Genomic DNA, 21,629 nt, shown 5'->3' with positions numbered 1-21,629 from the left:
TTGAGTTAATGGGCTGTCCCTTTCTGCATGCCTTTTCTTTCAGCATCCACAACTTTTTCAGTCCGGTTTTTCATTTTTTTTCTCAGGGCAAGACAACACATCATTTAATGCCCTAAGTTAGAGCCCTTGTGCAGCAGTTAACCAGCTCCACACGACATTAGGACCCCTTTCACAATAGTCCGTACAAGAACACACAGTGGTCACACAATAGTCTGGCCAGGGCTATCAGGAACTCACACTCGTCAGGGGTTAATGATCGTCGGCCATTGGTTTGGAGCCCATTAGGGCAATGATCCGGGTACGTCTTTAATGCCACCTGGGGAAAGGAATGTACTTTCTCCTATTGTGTCTGACTGTCTGCCAGTGTCACTGAATGGTCATATAATATGTGTGTGTGTGTGTGTGTGTGTGTGTGTGTGTGTGTGTGTGTGTGTGTGTGTGTGTCAAAGAAAGGCCAATTGATGGAGAATGGTTCCAGAAAGTCACACACTGTGCAGAGACAGAGAAGGGTTAAATATTCCTGAGGTCAGTTGGTCAAGGGTTATTTGGTTTGGATTGAAATGCAGAAAAATGCAGAGACACAGAAAACGTACATTAAAACAGTGGCTGAAGAAAACCCACCATGGAAGAGGATAAATGATAATGCAGAGCTCAGCACCTTAAGAGGCTACGTGATCCGCATACATACACGCCACACACAAAGAGAAGAAAGGGGCTTCATTCATAGCTGCTTCTATTACTTGGCTGAATTTATTGCCTCCTCTTATAAAACATCCTTCATTAAAAACAATGAAACTTCTCCATGGGTGGAAAACACCTAATTACAAGCGCTGTCGTTAATTTAATTGAGCACCTCTTTCATGCACTTCTGTTATTTTATAAAAGGACTAGTGCATTGACATTAACAAGAGTAAAGTTTGGATTAAACAAATAATCACTTAGAAGAACAACAAACTTTGTTATGGGTATAACATTTTTAAGTTAAAGCTCAAGTCGTAGTAAATTACTAATTTCGACTGACTTATTGTTCATATAAGTAAATAAATTCCCTTCTCAAATAACAAACAAACTTACAAGTTGTAATTTACAAATAGAAACAGATGATTGAAAAAAAAGAAAGATTATAACCTGACCTATTTCCTTCTTCTTTTTTTCCAGTAACCTGTTACCAAATAGATTTCAATGTTTGCAAAAGTATTCCCTCTCTCCAACTTTTGATGATCGTTTTCAGCTGTTTTTCCAGAGGAAAAAAAACTTGTCTTGTTATTAGTTCCTTAGTCAGAAAATATGGTATTTTGTGTGGACAAAACCTACTTAAGGCATTAGCAGGCTGCTTACCTTCATCACTTTGCACATACCAATAATAGGCCTTTTATGTTGTTTAGCTTTCAACATGTTTTTCTTTTTTTTCCATTTCTGAATGTGCATCATGCCTATTCTAAAATGTAAATACAAAATGTTGTTGTTCATACACAAGCATGAAATTAGAGTAAAGTTTTTAGCTGTATCAAAACAGTGCACGTACCAATGACACGTGTTTCCAGTGGATATGACACAGCAAGGTGTTTTCCAATTTGATTTTACATTATTCTTTTGTCCTTTTAAAATGATTTCTGAGACAGCTGAACTATTTCTATCACTATTGTGGAGAACATAAATGAAAGATTTAATGGTAATGTTATTTAATTTAGTTCTCCAAGCAAACATCTTTAATTTCACCTGACACATTATCAGGACAGCTTGAGCAATAGTTCGAAGACGTTTTTCATTTTGCTCATGAACTTTATGCACTTTTATTTTTTGAGGAAACATCTGTTGGATCACAGACTTAAAAAAAAAAAAAGCCCTGCAATGACACAGCTGGGGGTTAGGGGAGGGGGTCCACAGGGTCTCTAAACGTTGGGGGGCGGCCAGTTGTCGGCCATGTAATCAGAGTTGAACTTGAAGAAAGAAAGTGTGGTGTGTGTGTGGTGTGTGTGTGTGTGTGTTGTGGTGGGGGGGGGGGTGTCCTCTGTTGGCAGGACAATAGACAGTGGCAGAAGCAGCAGCTGACCAGAGATCCCTTCTTCTCTTGCTTCTTTTGTCATACTGCATAATGACATCTCCAACACGTACACACACACACTCTGTCATTACCCTCCATTCACCATCACTACTCATCCCTCCTCCTCCTTTGGCTTTAAGGGACTTGTGCATTTTCTACTGTGTGCACATGTCCTTGTAAGAATTTGTGCAAGTATGTGGATTTGTGTGAAAAGTTTTTCCAGCTATTTTGTGTAGATAATGTAGGATATTTTATATTTCTGATCTAAATAAATATAACAAGCATTGTGATAACTGTGATAAAGGTCAGCTCCTCGGAAAGAAGACAGTTCCATATAAATGTATGTTTATTATCACATCATTTCTGTATGATAAGTAAGGGTAATGAGTATTTTAAATGAAAGTAATTATTTGGATGAAGAAATGTCCCTGGGATTTTATAAAGTTGATTTCTCACACTCTGTTCTGTTGAAGGTCTAAAGATCAAGTAACTCGATGCCTGAAGGGGATGATTAAGGTCAGATTCATTAAATTACAGCGTTATCACATTAACTTTTATTTAGATCACACTGTTTCTTACTAACTGGCTTCACAATGTTTTACTCAACGATCAAGCAGTTAATTCCAGTGTCACTCAAAAAACAATCTAAAAATAAACAGAGACCTCTAGCCAAACCAGAGTCATTGGAAGACAATATTATCTGCATTACAGATTGTATTTCCTTTGCAGCTTTAGAATTCTATGAACCAAATATAAGGTAAAGAATCAACTCTACAAGTTTCCTTTCTGTTTTTCTGAATACTAGACTACAGTTGATTTGAAGAGTTTCCTGAAAAACACATGGTTAATATTTGAGGGTATGACCCCTTGATGTTTTTGCAGACCCCTCTCTCGTCATTGGAACTTTCTCACCATACAGCCTCTCTCTTACTCTCTCCTCTTTGGGAGAGCAGACCAAAGTGTGAAACAGAATATGTGATCTTCTGGTGTTTTCTGTGTGTGTTTAGAGCTTGTTTGGTCGCTCTCCTCCTGCCTGCCAGGTGATTTGGCCTGATACGGAAGGTCACCTCTGTGATGTCACTTCCCTTTCCTCTCCGGATATTCCCAGCATTCTACTGCCAGCAGCCGGGAACTCTGGGAACTAAGAGCAGGAAGCCTGGCTCCTTCACAGCAGCGAGAGAGGGGGGTGGTGGGTGGTGGGGTTGGTTATGAGTGAATGTGGTGATTTATATGAGTGACTAATTTGTGAAAATAACAGACAGGAGCGGACACACAGTTAAAAATAAAGTTAAAGAGCCGAGGTAGAAAATGGGGTCGGGATTGTTGTATGCTGCATGTGTATTCACTGTTTGAATTATGAGGATGTATTTGAAATTGTGTAAAGCAAGTATCAATCATCAATAAGTTGATCCGTATCGCCCCCTTCTGGCTATGACCTGTCATTTAAAGTGTGGGTGATGAAGCCTCATTGGTCCCTGTGTTTTGATATGTTTTTGTTTCCTGAGAATGTGAGGAATGATAATAGCTTTTACAAAATCATTAGATCTTTGATTATTTGTGCTTCTAGCCATAAAAAGCATTTTTTTTCCAATGCATTGTCACCTGTCCCTCAATCATAATGGCACTGTACTTACACGCTGTTGGTGGTACTAAGTAAACAGAATGACCTCATGGCACAAATTATAATAAGGTCAAATTTAATGGCTACAATGAGAGGACAAAAACCTCAGAAACAACATATCAAACGAGCTTGCGTATGTACTTTGGCCCATTGTTGCAAGACATATTTTTACATAATTAAAAATGGCAGCAGCTGACCAAAGTGCTAAATATGACTTGGCTTGACTTGACTAGAGACAGATCAAACAATACACTGCCTGACCACTGTGAACATGTGCATCCCAGAACACTTCTGAATGTAACCTGAGTGACTGGATCTAAATCTTTCTTCAATCTTCTCAGGGTAAGTTTTGACCTGAAGTTCACGGCCTGTCTCATAGAGATATTTCTCATGGTTGGATATCCTTTTCTCACTGTTTCTTATACCCCCTCCCCTTCAGCTCTCACATAGCATTCTCCTATGAATAAGTGATTTGGTGTGACACATGCTCAACTGACCACAGCCAAGTTAAACAAAACGGAATGAAAAAGAGCAAAGTTCTAGTTCAATATTCAAGTGGACACTGGACTGAAGAGTGACGCAACATCAACAAATAAATGTTTTCATGTTAAAGAGTAATCAAGCCACATCATGGGGTTTGCAGATGTTTGTAAATTTATTCTTTAACCACTGTTGTGTCAAATATCATCAAATACAATCACCGCAGAGTAACCATTTTAATAATCCTTTTTCACTTGTCTCCATGCTACTGTCATCTTATTTGTGAATATCTGGTCCAGTCTTTATCCACAAGGCCATTTTGAAAGTTGTTTATTACTTAATCTGTTCTTGATCAAATACATTTCAACTGTAGCCCTTCCTCAATTATCTTGAACTGACAACTATAATAGTTAAAATGGGTAGTAATCGGAAATATCATTTATTGATGGCCCACTGAGGGAAATGTTCTCTTCTCTTCTCGGCCTTGTGATCACATGATATATGCTCAGACTATTTAAAGTAAGAAGTCGTTTGATGATTGCACAGATTAGGTAAATCAATTTAGAATTCCCCACACACCATTTTTAATTGATTCTATCAACTAAACTCTCAAATCTTTCTTTGAAGGTTTCCACACTGGACCCAGGTGTCCTACAAGTCACAGTAACTTTTTTTGACTTGTCATTTTCTTCAGCTACACTCCGGCACATCATCAATGACAATGACATACTCTTCAGCGGTCTACATTTCAAAGCCAACTCCCCTCCTCCCTTTTCTGCTAACTCTGTTAGTATAATATACATTAAACCCCTCCATGTTCAATACCTCTCTCTACATTCATCCATATTTCAGATATGGATATGATTGTGAACTCACCTCTGAATGTATTTACTGATTTTAATAGAGTTTGTATGAATACTTCTATAATCAAAATGAATAAGTAGAAATCTTCTTACTTGATTTTTTCTTTGAACTAATCGTCGGTATAGTAACTAGTGATTTACTGGCTGTGCCTTACATTTCCTATAAAACAAATACTAGGAATTTTGTTTTTTTACTTCAGAAGTTCAATGTTACATATTAGGTCAAAAAAAAACCTCAGCAGGGTAAACAAGTGTCAAAGGTAAATGACCTGACTGTCCTGATCTAAAGATTATAAGTGACAGCGAGGTAGCCGATGAACATTTTCCCAATATTTCTTCTTCAGAGAGCTGCACAGATCGACTGGTAGGATGACAAAAGCAGTGTTTCTGTTTTCGGTGCTGCTCCTGGCTTGGACCTGCTCTCACCAGGGGGTCCATACACAGGAGGATGATAGCATGGAAAAGGTTAGTTGCTGAACTTTTCAGTACTTAAAGATCTTCTCTTCTTCTTTATTTGCCTTGTTGGTTTTTTATATGACTAATGTTGCTGTCTTTCCAGCTTGTATTACATTTTTAATTTATATTAAATGTAACAGGGAACCATTGATCCTTCTTATATTTAATTTCAAATAAAATAGAGTTTCTAATTTTAATCTAGTTATTGTGCTGGATTAAAAACACAAAGGAGTTTGTGTTGTTAATGTAATTGGCCAAGAGTGAATCTTTCTAAGAATTTCAAACTAATTTGATGAAAATATGTCATTGTACTTCTGACTGAGTCCGTCTCTGGCCCTGACACAGCAGGTGATTGACCTTACAACTGGCTTTAACAAAACAGGTAAGTGATTCATATTCATCATGTGATTTACTTCATGCCATAGTAAGTTTATATGAAGTTGTGTAGCGATGTTAAATACTGAAGCATCATGTTGCAGCTTCTCTCTCTGTAGTATTTCTTCTCTTAGAGGTCGGTCAGCAGGTAGCACAGACTTCAGGACCAACATGTAGGATATTTAGAGTGTTATTTCTACAACTCCACCTCACACATCTTGCATTGTTTACTATGGAGAAGAATTGAACCAACAACAGCTGCATGTACAAGAGTGAAGTCCTGAGTAATGGTTCTACTCATCCCTCTCTCTCCCTCTCTCTCTCTCTCTCCCTCTCTGTCTCTCTCTCTCTCTCTCTCTCTCTCTCTCTCTGGTGCTGTAGAGGTTTGTGTGCAAGCTCCAGAGACAGGTTTATGCAGGGCGTATGTAGAGCGTGTTTTCTACAACTCCACCTCAATGAACTGTGAGGTCTTCACCTACGGGGGCTGTGGAGGCAACCAGAACAACTTTGAACAGGTGTCGGAGTGTATGGAGAAATGCCACACTAAAGGTGAGGAAGGAAATCCAAACCATGTTTCACACATCATAATTGGTCTTTGTTCACATAAAAAAGTTTTCACGTAATTGTATGATTACCCCTTTGACAGAAGAAGAGCCCACACCAAAACCAGCATGCAGTGAGGACTGCTGAGGTCCTGTCTGGAAGCACACCAACAGGACAACTTGTTTCATGAAGGAGAACCTGAGTGAGAAGAGACAAGACGCTGCTGATAATCGACACTTTACAATACATTTAATTAGAGGCATTACAAAAGGAAAACAATAGAAGCGTTGTTGATTTTTTTTTTGAAGCACTCAAAGAATTAAATGACTAAATCAATTCTCTGCTTGGCATGGGATATTCTTTTTCATTGGTGGCTGATCAGAAAGAGATGTGGGGACTTAGCATTCATTAAAGCTTGATCCATAACAGTCGAATATTTAATAAAAAAGTAAATTAAAAAAAGTGGTTTCCCGCATCTTTTCGCTGCATAGTTGTACACCTTTGGCTACTCACTTTCTTACATTACTATTATAAAGTATCTTCTGTGTGACTTTACACAAAATCCTTTTTACTCATTTACAGACGAAGGGACCCGACACCCCCACGTTTAAATTGCTGAGGTTCTGCTTTGAGGCAGACACTGGAAAACCTGTTTTAATAAAGACCAGAGTGTGATGAATAAACACTGAAACAGACTTCTTCTATCATTTATTATTATGATTTTTATGTGGTGTACTGGGCCCTATAGCTCAAAAGTAATCTGACCGGGAAAAAAAAACCCTGATTGGGTTTTTCAACTTTTTTGAGTAAGTTTGACGGAGGCACATAGTGCAAAAGCAATATACAGTAAAAAAGACAAGCACAATTACAGATACAAAAGAAAAAAGTCATACAGTTAAAATAAAAGCTCTCAGGAGCCGAGCTCTGACAAAAGGGTGGATTTAATGTCAGAAATATGGTCAGCTCAACGGATGGAAGTGGAAGACTGTTCCAGAACAGAGGTGCCATAACAGTAAAAAGCCAGACCACCTTTGACCGTAACATTGACTCAGGTAAGGTGAGGCCTCAAGGCAGGTCATCTCACAGGTCTGCTTGGGAGTTAAAAGCTCCTTTAGATATTCAGGTGCAAGTCCATGTCCATGGCGATGTGAGCTTTGTTGTTTATGATCTTTAAAATGTGTGTGTGTGTGTGTGTGTATGTATATGTATGTATATATATATATATACATATACATATATACATATACATATATATATATATATACATATATATACATACACACACACACACATTTGTATATATATACATATATATGTAAAATTATCATTATATCATCATTATATATATAATATCATGTTTAATGATAATTATATATATATATATATACATATATATTAGATGTGCATTTTAAAGATGATATATGTGTATATGTGTGTGTATATGACTGATAACTTTACATCAGCTAAATGTTTAGACGGAACTTTTCCTACGTTGATAAGTGATTTAAGCAAGACTAAAAAAAAAAGAAATCTGATGAAAGGACAGAGCGTGATCTTTTCTGTATTATTTAGTTATATCTTATGTGTGTCCCTGTAGTGGTCCACAGACCCTCGAGAAACAATCAATATTTAAGGTGGATTGTAACCATGAAAATTCTTTCTGGTAGTGCTTATGTAGCTACATTTTTAGTGTCAGTATATTTTCGATGTTCTGCGAGGTTTTAAATCAAAGTGATGTCCTCAAATGTATGCCCTGAATAAATCTGTGTCTGGAGCTTCTTGACAGAAAGCATCAATGATAAATACAGGAAGTAGAACATAAAATGTATTATGAATTGGCTTCTGCACATGTCACATGAAGTGTTTTGGATAAACTTGTTGCTTGATCAACATTAGAATTATAATTTCTTATCCTTCATTCTGAACACAGTGTTGTAGTTTCAAAACTTAAAACCTCTTTTACCCACTGACACCATCAGGGAGGCAGTCCAGTTTTAATCTCATTTCATATCAAAGCAGAATGTTCCACTTTGCTTTGCGTCACAGAAACTATAGACGTCTTTCTCAGTAAAAATGGAAAATAATCATCATCCATGGCACGTCACCTCTGGGTAACCCCAGGGCTCAATTCTTGAACACCTTTTCTTTCAGTCTGCTTTCAGATGCTTCCACTTTAATTTGTTGCATTCAATAAATACATTTAACAATATACACCTGTTATTCTTTGACGAATGAAAATACAAAGTAATAAAAGGCACCATGCAACCCCACCAAAACAAGCAAGAATGGTCAGAATATCTTTAATTGAACCATTTGTGTTGTGAAGCAGCTCGCCTGATCCAGATCACACAGATCTTTGAACCATGACATGAAAAGCAGATTTTAATTGACTGTCCATTGATATTGAGCTGTGTTGCCCTCCGACAGACTCTACAGGTCTGCCAGAGCTCGGACAAACAGACTCAAGGACAGCTTCTTCCCCAGAGCCATAACCACACTGAACCTGGACTCGTGTTGATCCTCCCACCTTTTACCACACACACACTCCCTCATCATACACACACAAAATCACACACTTCCGGCATGTGCAATATTCTACATTTCAGACTGCAATATTTATTTTAAATTCTGCTATAGTCTACATTTAATATGGTGCAATATCTATTTTATATTTCAGCAACATTCTGTGCAATATCGTTTTATGCTTCTGGAATAGTTGACATTTCATACTGTGCAATGTTTATATTTCTGCTATGGTTTACATTTCACACGGTGCAATTTTTATGTTATACTTCTGCAATAGTTTACATTTCGTACTGTGCAATACTTATATTTTATTTTTCAGAAATATCCATTCATTCATGTCCCCCTCTGGGCAAGCCAAACACTCTCTTATTTCTCTAATGAACTACTCACAGAGCTAAGAAACAGCATGGGGGAGAAAAAAGAATTGATTTACTAATGTAACCTTCGGAGCGAGTAGGTGTGCAGCACAAGTTAAATGAACCTTCGGGGAGTGAACCACAGGGCTACCTATGATTCACTGCATGTTTTGTGGTGCCCCCTCATAAATTAGCGACAGGCCAGTAATACAAAGATGTGTAAAAAGAGCAAAATGGTACTTTTGATAAAGCAAGTAAACATGTAACACAGAGGCCTTATTCTTGTGGCATATTTTGTAAATTTTCTTTTTTATGTTAGCGAGGGCTGAAAGATATTCCTAAAATAGAAAATGTTCTGTACATTTTTGTTAACTGCTGTTTTAGAATGAACCTTAATATTTGCAAACAAGCAGGCTGTTGTTTAACCATTTAACCCTTCATAGGGCACTCATTGAAATACTTTGAAATTCAAAAATTCAACCTCAGTGTTATTGGGGGACATAACAGAATTTTATTTCTGTTAAAAAAAAAAAAAATCTTTAATTTCATTGAGAAAAATAAACGAAGTGACCATATTTGGTCCAAATGCCATGATAGCAGGATCAGTGATATAGGGTGATCGCTTCTGGCTGAGTGAGGATCACATGCTTCTCGACCTTAGTGAGGTGCAGAAGGGTGGCCATATGTAATGTGTACCAAAATGACCAAAAATAGTCACTTGCCCGATAAATGGTTAATAACCTGAGTTTTTACCAAAAAAAACAAAGAACTATGTTACAGGCTTGATTCTGAGAAAAACAAATAAAAAACAGACAAAGAGGTAAAAAAAAAATCAAAGTATTTTATTTTATTCTATTAAAGGGTTTCTTTTGTGAACCTTTTGAATCTGATATATAAAGCCTTACTGTTTTTATTATTATTATTTTTTAAATAGAACACAATAGTTTCTCACTGCAATTACAGATTGTGTATCTGTTATTTTTGAAGAGGACAAAATACTAAAAGTTTCTGACAATATTATTAAAAAAAAAAAAATCATTTTGGTCCCCCCCCAAAAAACGTTTGGATAACACTGCATTAACAACTGCTATTCATCCAAAACAATGTTCCATTCTGCAGTTAGCTTTGCCTTAATCTTCCTACAAAACAAAACTCTGATGTTTTGATACCTAAAGTCCAATGTTTCTTAATAGGTCATCAGAACAAGGTTACATTTTCCAACTTGTTTCTTTGTTTTGGCTCTAATGGTTAGAACATACTATGTGGGCAGCTCGGTAAACACAAGACAGAGGTAGGTAACCTGATTACTGAGATGAGGAGTAGCCTATTTAAGAAACAGTGGGGTACAGTGATAACCGTATTCCCGATATTTCTTCTTCAGAGAGCTGCACAGATCGACTAATAGGATGACAAAAGCAGTGTTTCTGTTTTCGGTGCTGCTCCTGGCTTGGACCTGCTCCCACCAGGGGGTCCATACACAGGAGGAAGATGGCACGGAAAAGGTGAGTTGCTGAACTTTTCAGTACTCAAGGTAAAGGATCTTCTCTTCTTCTTTATTTTCCTTGTTGGTTTTTTTATGTAAACAATGCTACTGTCTTTCCAGGCTATAGTACATTTCTAATTCGTATAAAACAAATGTGAACTGTTGTGCTGGAATGAAAACATTAAAGATTTGTAATGTTGACAATGACATAAACAAAGTGTTTAAAACAACATCTGACGGAGTCTGTCTCTGGCCCAGGCACAGCAGGTGATTGGTACTGAAGCTCCTGCTGTTGATGCTCCTGCTGTTGATGCTCCTGCTGATGCTGCTCCTGCTGATGCTGCTCCTGCTGATGCTGCTCCTGCTGATGCTGCTCCTGCTGATGCTGCTCCTGCTGATGCTGCTCCTGCTGATGATACAACTGTCTTTAACAAAACAGGTAAGTGATTCATATTCATCATGTGATTTACTTCATGCCATAGTAAGTTTATATGAAGTTGTGTAGCGATGTTTGTATAGTATTTCTTCTCTTAGAGGTCGGTCAGCAGGTAGCACAGACTTCAGGACCAACATGTAGGATATTTAGAGTGTTATTTCTACAACTCCACCTCACACATCTTGCATTGTTTACTATGGTGTAGTGGTTAGGATTCAGTGCTCTCATCGCTGTGGCCCGGTTTCGATTCCCGGTCAGGGAAATTTCAAATTTCCCCCGTTGGGGGATCAATAAAGGTTATGCTGAATTGAACCAACAACAGCTGCATGTATAAGAGTGGAGTCCTGACTAATGGTTCTACTCCTCTCTCTTTCTCTCTGGTTCTGTAGAGGTTTGTGTGCAAGCTCCAGATCCAGGTTTATGCAAGGCACATGAAGAGTATTTTTTCTACAACTCTACCTCAATGAACTGTGAGATCTTCTTCTACGGGGGCTGTGGGGGCAACCAGAACAACTTTAAAAATATGACGGAGTGTATGGAGAAATGTCACACGAAAGGTGAGGAGGGAAATCCAAACCATGTTTCACACATCATAATTGCTCTTTGATTACATATTCAAGTCCTAAAAATGTTGATTGTAACCCTTTGACAGAAGAAGAGCCCTCAACAACAGCAACAATATTAATACCAGCATGAGGACAGCTGAGGTCCTGTCTGGAAGCACACCAACAGGATAACTTGTTTCATGAAGGAGAACCTGAGTGAGAAGAGGAGTGACACAAAGGCATTACAAAAAGGAAAACAATAAATGCATTGTTGATTTGTGTTGAAGCACTCAAAGAATTAAAGGAATAAATCAACTCTCTGCTCTGCATGGGACATTGTTGTTCATTGTTGAATGATCAGAAAGAGATGTGGGGACCTAGAAGTCATTATACCTTGATCCATAACAGTTGAATACTTAATCCATATAAAATGATGACATTCCTTCACCTAGATGTAGTTGTTCAGATGGATCGATGTGGTAACACATCAATCTAAAGACAGTCTACAACAAAAATTTCAATTATATAACAATGGAACTTTATGCAACTAATTTATATGATAATGACGGTCCCATGCAAAATAAAATCTTATTTAATATCTAAGTTTACTAAAAAAAACTTCTATTATTAAAAAAGAAGAACCTCCTTGGACACAGTAGGTTGTTACTCATTCTTTTCAACTCATAATACTTTTGATAAACATTAACTCCAGGTTGAAATAGAGTTTTTTCTTCCGTAAAGATTTCCTTTATTTTATTTTATTTTTTTTTTCAAAATTTCTACCCAGATGCCACACTGATATAAATTCATCTGAGACTTCACAGAGCGTAGCAGACATTGAATGTTGCCCTACTTCTAGAATGTAGAAACATGTACTTCCCCTTTCTCTTGAACTCTTATTAAAAGTGTGCTCTGTGCTTTATCTGCTTATCGCCTGCTGCAAGAAATCTTTGATTGCTTGGTTAAAAAGAATGGATCTTTGACATTTATAAAGTTGGAAAAAAAAAGTAACGCTTCCTTTTTGCAACGCAGAATTGCAAAATGTGAAACACATTTGCAAGCGCTGAGGCAAATTTACAAGTGGCAGAGCACTCCAAACATTTACAAACTAATCTTGACAGAAAGGGAATCAACCGAATTCAGGAAGTGACCTGGAAGTAATTGAATGAGGGGTCATTTTGTTTGTTTTGGCAGAAAGCCTGATAATAATTGTATTTAATTGTAATTATGTTCCAGATTAATCATACATGTATACTCATGGATACTTTAAAAGTTTGAGAGACTGTCCACGAGAAAAGCAAAAATGATTCATTTGACTCAAATTAAATCTACAAAGCGGGAACTCAAACTCTGTATCACAGTCCCCCAAATCTGTGGAAGACAAAAACAAATAAAATGATCCCTCCCTCGATCCCTTCGGGTTTCTTCCTGCCTTTGGTTTATTCCCTTTCTGTTAAGATGTTGCGGTTTGTGCGCGCGACCCCATGTATTGAGGCTTAGTCCTCGCGCGCGGGCGGCCCGGGTTCGCGTCCGGCCTGTGGCCATTTCCCGCATGTCTCTCCCCACTCTCTCTCCCCCTTTCCGACTCTATCCACTGTCCTCCCTCTACAATAAAGGCAAAAAAAGGCCAAAAATAAATCTTTAAAAAAAAAAAAAAAGATGTTGCGGTTTGTTAATTTGTTTGGGAACTGGTAAAAGGTTTCTGCCACTTGTAAAATGTGTTTCAAACTTTGCAGAACTGTTTAATATCTTGGAAATTTGTTGTATAAAACCCCATTGTGTTTTGTCCTAAGTTTTATCTTTACTGTGCTCTAGTGAACATTACTTTGCTGAGATCTGGCGTTACTTTTAGTTTTCTGATGGAGCATTACCCTTTCAGCTTCTGGCTTTTCACTTGTCTATGCTTTCTGTGCTCAAAATGATTCAAAGCTACAAAAAAGACTATTCTTTGGTGAGAAGATTTCATCAATTATTTGCTGCACTAACAAGATTTTTGGATTGTGTCTTTTGTTTGTATTTGACAAGTGCCATGAAGCCGCTACAACAGCAGAGGTTCATGAAATATATGTAAACAATTAAGAGCAACTCCACATGAAAAGAAAGAAAACTGACAAACAGTGGTGTTTTATTCAGGATCGTTGGTCATACAAGTGCCTAGACAAAAGACTTTTATTTTGACATGAACAATTCACCAGATTGCATGAACATTTATTACATTTTGATGTTCAAAATGCCTAGGAGGAGGCCTTCTAGCACCCCCACTTAATGTGCAACCCTAATGTCTAAATTAAATCTAAATCTTGAGTTAAGAAGTGATGTGACTGCATCTCATTCAGTTTGCCTTCAGGAGCTCTGCGTCTGCAGGAGAGGAAAGAAAAAACATTAATGCCTCGGTATGTGTGGGTTAGGTTTTTTTTTGTTTTTTTTAAGATGAATAGATAAATACACCTAGTCCTGGGTGTTGTTAAAAAGATAATTTGAAAGGTGTCTAATGCTGTGGCTTTGCCATTGGCTGCTTCATGAATGCAGGTTTGTATAATTTATTCTCCTCTATAATCTTACCATCAGCAGCATTCACCACCACCCCGCAGTACTCGTCACACTCAGCCTTACTGTAGAACTTGTTGGCGTTTCCCTGACAAAAGTTTGGTTTGTAAGGAACACACAGACCCACAGTGGAGTCGAAGGCCCAGATTGGAGACTGGCCTGTGCAGGGTTGGGCCGCCATGGGTAGACGGCACACAGCTGGAGAGAGCACAGAGGACAACAGAGGACTTTGCATGATATCAATTATCTCAAGACTTTGCCTTATCTTTATCATCAACTTTACATCTTTCTCGTAGCAGACCAGTCATAAGCCTCACACTCAGCAATCGGTAAAAAAAAAAAGGCTCAAGTTAAAATTAGGAGTTTATGTTAGAAATAAGTCTTGCTTTTCATTTAAGGCCAAAAAAAGACTTGTTGCTGCCACTTTTATGTCGATGCTGGACTATGGCGATGCTATTTAAATGCACACATCCACGCAATGCCGGCATATTCGTATTTATACGTGTATTCTCAGTCTGTTTCCGTCTTACCCATGGAGCTACATACTTCAAAAAAGTACTGGAAGTCACAATCTTGTTCTGCTCCAAGGATTTATATCTTTTAACCACACTTAAGGCTCAAACTGAATTAGAAAAAAAAATCTTTCAAGTCTGCTGCTCCCTCTTCTTGGAATCGGTTGTAAGATACTTTAAATCTTCACTGGCTGGTTCACTTGAATGTTTAGGACTGTAGATGTTTTAACGAACCAATTTTGCCGCCTTTTGATTGTCTTGCTGTTGATTTAATAAAAACAAGTTTGATGAATGGTTCATCTTGTGATTCCTTTATTCAAGTGTTTGTTAAGTGTTTCACGTCTGAAACCCGTTAAATTGGGCAGCTGCCTGTCTTGGCCAGAATGCTCTTGTAAAAGAGATGTTTAATCTCATTGAGAGTTTTCCTGGTTAAATAAAGGTTAAAAATAAAAAAATAAGATAATTCTTTTCACAGAGCCTCATTCAATACAACAGCTACCAGTATGTAAGTGGGAAGTCATCACATTCCTTTAGCTGCAACAACTTTTACTGGCTCAGCAATGAAGTGATGGGCAGATGAAGGCTCATGGAACTTTGGGCCTTTCTTTCTATATGTGCAAACCATGCAATAAAAAAGAGCTTTAAGGCTTCAAACTCTGCATAGACAGTGACATCTGCTGGCTGCTTTTAATACAAAGAAGGCCTGGAGCTTTGACATCATCCCACCATCTCCACTACATCTGACAGATTTGAGCAACATGCAGAATATGATGATGCAGCATGTATGTCACAGTCATCTGATAAGTATAGATGGTATTTTTTTGCATTTCACTCCTTACCCTCAGTGCGGCATCTCTGCAGACAGTCTCTCTCAGTCACAAAGTTGTTCTGGTTGCCCAGACAGCCTCCGTACTTGAAGAGTTCACAGCTCATCGAGGTGGAGTTGTAGTAGTAACGTTGGTGCAGCCCAAAACATGGTCCTGTTTCTGGTGCTGCATTACAGGCCTCTATAGTAGGAAACAGGGAAGAGATATAGAACCAGACAGATACGATACACAGTGGTTGCTACATTAGAATCAGGATCTTATTCAAAAGAATCCATTCAAAAACATGACTATGTTATATAAGTGCCCATCATCAGAGAGCGAACACTTACCGGTTGAGTTGAAAAGAGGTGAATCATCACCAGAACTCTCCATCTCATCAGGTACCACAGTAAGCTCCTTATTTCTCCTCCTTCGCTGCTTCACAGCCAAAGACAGACTCAGTTAGAGATGAAAAGCCACATGAACATACAACATAAATATTCTTCTGAAATACTGAAGTCCTGAGGACAATAACACAACTTAAACTACTACTTTTTGTTACTTAATTCTTGCACCATTAAAACAATTTTAATCCTTATTTTGTTTTATTATGATGTTCATACGTATCCTAATATTGTTTTAAGCACAGTTAAATTGTTTCTGTGCCCTTAAGAAGTTCATATTAATGACATCATTTTCACTGCTTTCATTTTTACATTCTGCTAAACAGCATTATCAAGTTATTTGATATTGAGAGTTCCAATATAAAAGTATATCTAGCTGCTACTTCTTCCACAAACATGTAAAACATATTATTCCAACTGTATAATAGGAATTATTTCCTTTGACAAACAATACATCACATACAACACTGCACCTGCTGCAAGGGGTGCAAAGGGGATGTCTTAAAGCATACTACATAAAGGACGTTTGTTCTTGATTCATTAAAATATGTCAATATATTTTATTAGCTAAAGTGTTTTTGAATAGAAATATGAAGACACAGGATCAGAGGATTTAGGTGTGAGTGATGCATGAATTGTGAATACCTGAGACTGAGGCTGAGCTGATGACTCTGCCACCTCCTCTCCAGGAACACAATCACCTGCAAAGATATTAAGATAAAACAGAATGTTATAGACACTCTGTCACTTTAAACCTAAATGATTTAGGATTTTGATTTTTATTGGCTTTATGTTTTCTGTTTACATGGTATATTGTTGGACAACAAAGACCTAAGCTGTAATTCTTGCTCCACTTTCATCTATCCTTCAAACACCTTCAAATGTATGCCCAAGTTATTTGATCATTTTTAAAAGTCAAAAATCCATGCTAATAAAGCCTTTGAATACCAAAATATTAAAAGAGCAGCTGTGGTGTGTTTTTCATTGACGGTGCCATTTGCATGTCCTGGTACATGGACTTCTACTTGTTTGGAACGACTGTAAAGGAGTAAACGAAGAAGATGGAAAGGAAGTTGTTCAGTTGTGTCAAATTTAAACAAGACGTTACACACAAGAATTTTTGCATTTACTAGTTTATGTGTTTAATTGTATTCCAAACCTGTAGACTTGAGTGTTTTTATGACAGTGAATTCTGCACTTCAAACTACACTTGATATGTGGAGGCCAAGCCAGGGACCAGAGTTAACAGTTAGAAAAAAAGTTTTATACTCTCTGGGCAACCTTTGTTCAAATGCATCATCCCTTCCAAATAAAAAAAAACTCAGATTCAAACCGTGTTGTACCTTTGTCCTTCCTGATGGTAATAGTGTCATCACTCATCTCCTGCTGCCTGACCAGTGCTTTGAAGTCTTCCAGCACAGTGGCTCTCACAGACATGGTTCGACCTGAAGAGGAAATTTACTTTGGTTTCAACATTATTGTTATTATCGATACATGTCATATGATAATTTCCTATTATATTCGTTATCAGATGACAAAGAAATGAGGTCACAAAGTGTTTCTGTAGATCTATTTTGAGCGTCCACTTACTGTAAAGTTTAAGTGAGATGCTCTTATCGCCTGATGTTTTCGTTTTGCTCATTATCATTATGGCATACTCGTTGTAGTTTGTGTGAACCACGTAGGCATCCACGTCTGAATCCCACTCTGTTAAAAGGACGAGGAAGAAGGTCAAAACAGTAAAAACTTCGTGGGTTACATACACGGAACAGAGGAAGAGAGCTGGGTCAGCTGTATGCAGAGAGAGACAGAGAGACGCACTTGAGATGTGGTAGAAGAATCGACCCGGTGTGGAGGTCAGCTCGTAGTCCCCAGTCATCTCCCTGCAGGTTCCATGTCTGCACACACACACACCAAAATCTCTTAGTAGAGGAACAAAGTGTGTGTGATGTGTTGCCTGTGCATCTTTACATATGATGATGATTATAAATATAATTGAACACATTTTTGAGGGACAATATTCACTACAGTAATCAGCAGTAAGCATGGTCTACGGTCTGAATACATCTGACAGTTGCCTGTACATTTATATGATATATATATATATATATATTAAAACCCTCTATTTTTATTTCCAGTATTACCTGTCTGTTATGTGAGCCGATCACAGTTGAAAAGAACTACACGAATTACACATGCAAAAAGAATAAAAACATGCAAAAGTGGCATCTAGTGGGAGAGCTCCAACTTGGTTATCTCCTGGTCATGATGGCATACATATCACAGTTATTGTGTTGTTAATACCCTTACACTGCATACAAGTAGAGATACGAATGTAGAAATTATCTGTATGCAGTTAGGGCTTTATTCCAAATAGTATTTGTTTTTCATGGTGGTAAAATACATTATTTTAAACTGCTGTGTAGTATAATATGATAATAAATGTGTGCCCACATTTTTCTCATAAATATGCTTAAATCAGTTTATTTCTTTTACATTGTAATACGTTATTTCACATTGATGAGAAAGTGTTTCTAACGTAACAGGATAAGCAAAGCGTCTTGTCAGGGACAAACATATTATATAATTGAGTTATACATGCTTGTTTTGTTTTTTTTGGCCTAAGATGAATTGCAAAACCTTGTATGGAATATTCATTTGTAAATATTTAAGTGTTTTAACAGGTATTGTTTACGTTAATGTAACTGATAAGAAAGTACTTCTAACTTCTAAAATACTTGTATTTTGCTACATTTTTCATAAGATGTGTAGTTGTTTGTGGTTGCGCGTTGCGTCCTTTTCTTGCAAACCTGAGTACAGTTCGAGTTGTCATGATTTTGCCTTCAGTGGAACCCGCTTCCAGTACCAGTTTACCGATGGCTGCATCTCCTCGATGATGTCGCATATGGGGACATGTACTTGCCGAGGCAACATCATGCCATGTTCCTAGAAACTGTTGAAAAAACACAACATGATATATTTACATTAAACTAACATAGTAAACATACCTGTAACTGAAATAGAAAGGGTTGGCTTAGTTTTTACATAGATATTGTTTATCCTATTTTATCGTTATTTTTAACCCCATTTGACCTCGTATAAACAAAACTCTCGTCCTGCTTTCTTTAAACAGTCAGAATAACCACTCTTAGAGAAATAAACCCTGCATTTGACATGTTCTACACCAGCAGTTTTACACCATCAGTTTTACATTCATCCTGATGCTAATTCTCTGTTGCTTTTGTAGCTCAAAATTACTGACACATTTTTTATGATGGTGATGTTATGCTGACATAGATGTACTCAGTGCAGTTAGTACAGATTTTATTTTTTTTCTGGGGCGGGATAGCCTAGTGGCTAAACTGTGTGCCCTATCGGGGGCTACAGTATTCGTAGCAGCAGCCATGGGCTCGAATCTGACTTTGGCCCTTTGCTGCATGTCATCATCCCCCACTCACTCATCCCAACATTTCATGTACCTCTTGAGCTGTCCCATCCAAGAAAGGCACCCCCCCCAAAAAGGATTTTATTTCTAATGCATTTTGTATACAAGATGTAGATTTCCAGCTTGTTCTATGGGGATTATTTTATCCACAACATATAGGTAAAAATAACTTAAATCATAACAGAAAGAAAAGGGTGAGAAAACACTTTAAGTGCAGTAAGTAGTGCAGGAGTAAAATTTACAACACATGAGTAACAGAACATAGAACACAAATAGGGAAAATAACATGCACAACTTCATAAAGGAGTCACTAACCTGGGTCAGATCGAAGTTCTCCTGAGTGGTGTAAAGAGGTTCTGGGAGTACAGGAAGTCCTTGAAGGGTCCATGTCCACCCTAAGACCAGCAGGGACACCAAAGTCACTGCATACTGCATCCTGTCAGCCTGTGTGTCCAATCGTCTGTGAGAGAATTCAAGTCGGAGACACTAAAAACAAGAAACACATCACCCTCTTGCCTGATTTTACCTGGATGGGACATTGACCTATGTTTTGTGTGCAGTAGCCCCGCATTCAGTCACACAGCCAAGCAAAAAACAAATAAGATAAAGAGCAAAGTTCTTCTTCTCTCTCCATTTGAGCTCTGACGAGCCTCGGCAGCTGACCAATTAAACATTGGACTTTTTGCAACATCAACAAATCAATAAACACAATCATCAGAGAGACTAACAAATAAAAACTGCATGATATTTACCACTTATTGTAAAGTTGTGTATGTTATTACCAGTTTTCATCATTTTTTTTTGCAAGAGGAGACTTTATTTGAGAAGTTGTTGGTGAGGACAGTCGTAGTGTTTGGCTCTTTACCTGTAAGATTATCGTGCAAACACAGCTCTCTAAATGGGCCAAAATAACTTAAACAACATCACTTAAATTTTGTTGCACATTAATTATAAATTTCTGTTAGGACAGAAAGACAATTTCAACCAAAATCTTTAAATGTGTATTGGCAAAGTTACCAACCCTGCTTTTTACCTTTGACTTTCAAACAAGAGTAATGCATTACAACAATCTTTACATGAGGCAACAGGATTACCTCTTGAACCCTAAACTTTTGGTTGCTGTGTTAAATAAACTCATAGGCCTAATAACACTCTCTGCTTCACTGGTTCAGCATATTGGCTTGTTGCCCACTTGATCTGCCCCCATCTGTCACTCATGCAGACCTACAATTGATTCAATTTGACTATGAACAAAAAAGTAATTGTGTTCAAACAATGCATTGATGCAGTCTTACTTTGCTGATACCTGTCCTTGAATAAGCTTATACTGGTATATTTTCTGTTTTAGTAAGTGTTACACTGTTACACTGAATGGATAATGATATTACTGTTAAGTTGTTGCCACAGACTGTCCTAGAATCACAGACTCTCATTTAGTGAGCTAATCCATTAACACAATTACACAGACACTGAGCCCAGAGCACCAGACAGGTCTTCTTATCACTAATCTCTTGTTGTTGGCCGTGTGTGGTGTAGAGAGTAAATCTTTTGGTTGAACAAGCTGAACCAGTCATCAGAAATGATCATTTCTTCACAGTTCAGTTGAACAATCAGTTGCAAATGAATATAGACGGAATCAGCGACTGAAGAAGTCAAGCACGTCATTCTGTCACAGGTGGAACAGCGATGTGGTTGGCTGAGCCTGAGACTCAGATGTGTTTACAGTAAGGGAGTCATTCATGTTTACAGATTCGTTCACTAAACGCACAACAGTGAACGTGAGCCCTGGCAGACAGTCCAATGAAAGCTTCTCACTACTGACGGAAAGAAGAAAAAAATACATTAAAGACTCCTTCTCCACTTAAAGTGAAACATTATTTACACGTTTCAATGTTGGTTTATTATAGGAAAAAAAAATCTTCAATCGCCAAAGAAAAATCAAACATAATCTAGAAAAACTCTTAAAATGCACAATCGTAATTTCTAGAGACGGTAGCATTACTCAAAATATATAGCTTGATATTATAATTTCATGTAGGCTACCGGGCTGCTTCTCCCGGATGTTATTTCCAGATTATAAAAAAACACAACAATGTTTAACGTATAGGCCTACAAACAAGTGAACGGTTTTCTTTTAGCTAATAGATATAAAAATATATTTATAAATCTTACTACCTCACCTGCTTC

At 37.6% G+C, this 21,629-nt stretch overlaps 3 protein-coding genes across 6 annotated transcripts in view; 2 read left to right on the top strand and 1 right to left on the bottom strand.

Moving 5' to 3' along the window:
• The window catches only part of LOC306836848 (kunitz-type serine protease inhibitor IX-like), a 140,719-nt gene extending 133,646 nt beyond the window's left edge, over window positions 1-7,073 (top strand). Inside the window, exons 1-4 of one of the 3 annotated variants that reach the window (XM_079364170.1) lie at window positions 5,329-5,473; window positions 5,810-5,846; window positions 6,221-6,388; window positions 6,486-7,073. In XM_079364170.1, the coding sequence (XP_079220296.1) occupies window positions 5,378-5,473; window positions 5,810-5,846; window positions 6,221-6,388; window positions 6,486-6,529 (345 nt within the window). In that variant the 5' untranslated portion in view covers window positions 5,329-5,377 and the 3' untranslated portion in view covers window positions 6,530-7,073. Of the gene's footprint in view, window positions 1-5,328; window positions 5,474-5,696; window positions 5,847-6,220; window positions 6,389-6,485 lie in introns of those variants that run through there. The other 2 variants (XR_013780819.1, XR_013780820.1) reach the window with 2 other exon arrangements.
• A 3,567-nt stretch (window positions 7,074-10,640) lies between these two features.
• On the top strand, window positions 10,641-11,790 carry LOC306836606 (uncharacterized protein; the record flags this gene model as incomplete). The annotated part of the gene is made up of 3 exons (XM_079363782.1): window positions 10,641-10,766; window positions 11,006-11,186; window positions 11,573-11,790. The coding sequence occupies exons 1-3, from the start codon at window positions 10,671-10,673 to the stop codon at window positions 11,788-11,790; spliced, it is 495 nt and encodes a 164-aa protein (XP_079219908.1). The 5' UTR covers window positions 10,641-10,670.
• Window positions 11,791-13,836: 2,046 nt separating this feature from the next.
• On the bottom strand, window positions 13,837-19,965 carry LOC306836842 (protein AMBP-like). 2 transcript variants are annotated; one of them, XM_079364162.1, is made up of 10 exons: window positions 19,758-19,965; window positions 18,808-18,950; window positions 17,819-17,895; window positions 17,588-17,704; window positions 17,341-17,442; window positions 16,643-16,698; window positions 15,944-16,028; window positions 15,627-15,794; window positions 14,291-14,473; window positions 13,837-14,086 (listed from the first exon to the last, which is right to left on the bottom strand). In XM_079364162.1, the coding sequence occupies exons 1-10, from the start codon at window positions 19,875-19,877 to the stop codon at window positions 14,061-14,063; spliced, it is 1,077 nt and encodes a 358-aa protein (XP_079220288.1). In that variant the 5' UTR covers window positions 19,878-19,965; the 3' UTR covers window positions 13,837-14,060. The 2 variants fall into 2 exon arrangements, with proteins under 2 accessions (XP_079220288.1, XP_079220287.1); XM_079364161.1 differs by having other exon boundaries at window positions 15,944-16,031; window positions 19,758-19,964.
• Window positions 19,966-21,629: the final 1,664 nt, after the last annotated feature.

This window comes from Symphodus melops (assembly GCF_947650265.1).
Source record: "Symphodus melops genome assembly, chromosome: 16".
NCBI lineage: Eukaryota > Metazoa > Chordata > Actinopteri > Labriformes > Labridae > Symphodus > Symphodus melops.
The sequence above is the reverse complement of the archived record's forward strand: the minus strand, read 5'-3'. Positions and strand labels throughout refer to the sequence as shown.

Bases quoted from the DNA above. Each gene is read 5' to 3' on its own strand.
- LOC306836842 (XM_079364161.1), bottom strand. From the start codon at position 19,877: ATGCAGTATGCAGTGACTTTGGTGTCCCTGCTGGTCTTAGGGTGGACA. The intron at 18,951-19,757 runs GTTAGTGACTCC...TTTTTTCAACAG, and splicing joins AGAACTTCGATCTGACCCAG to TTTCTAGGAACATGGCATGA. The intron at 17,443-17,587 runs GTAAGTGGACGC...TTTCCTCTTCAG, and splicing joins CATCTCACTTAAACTTTACA to GTCGAACCATGTCTGTGAGA.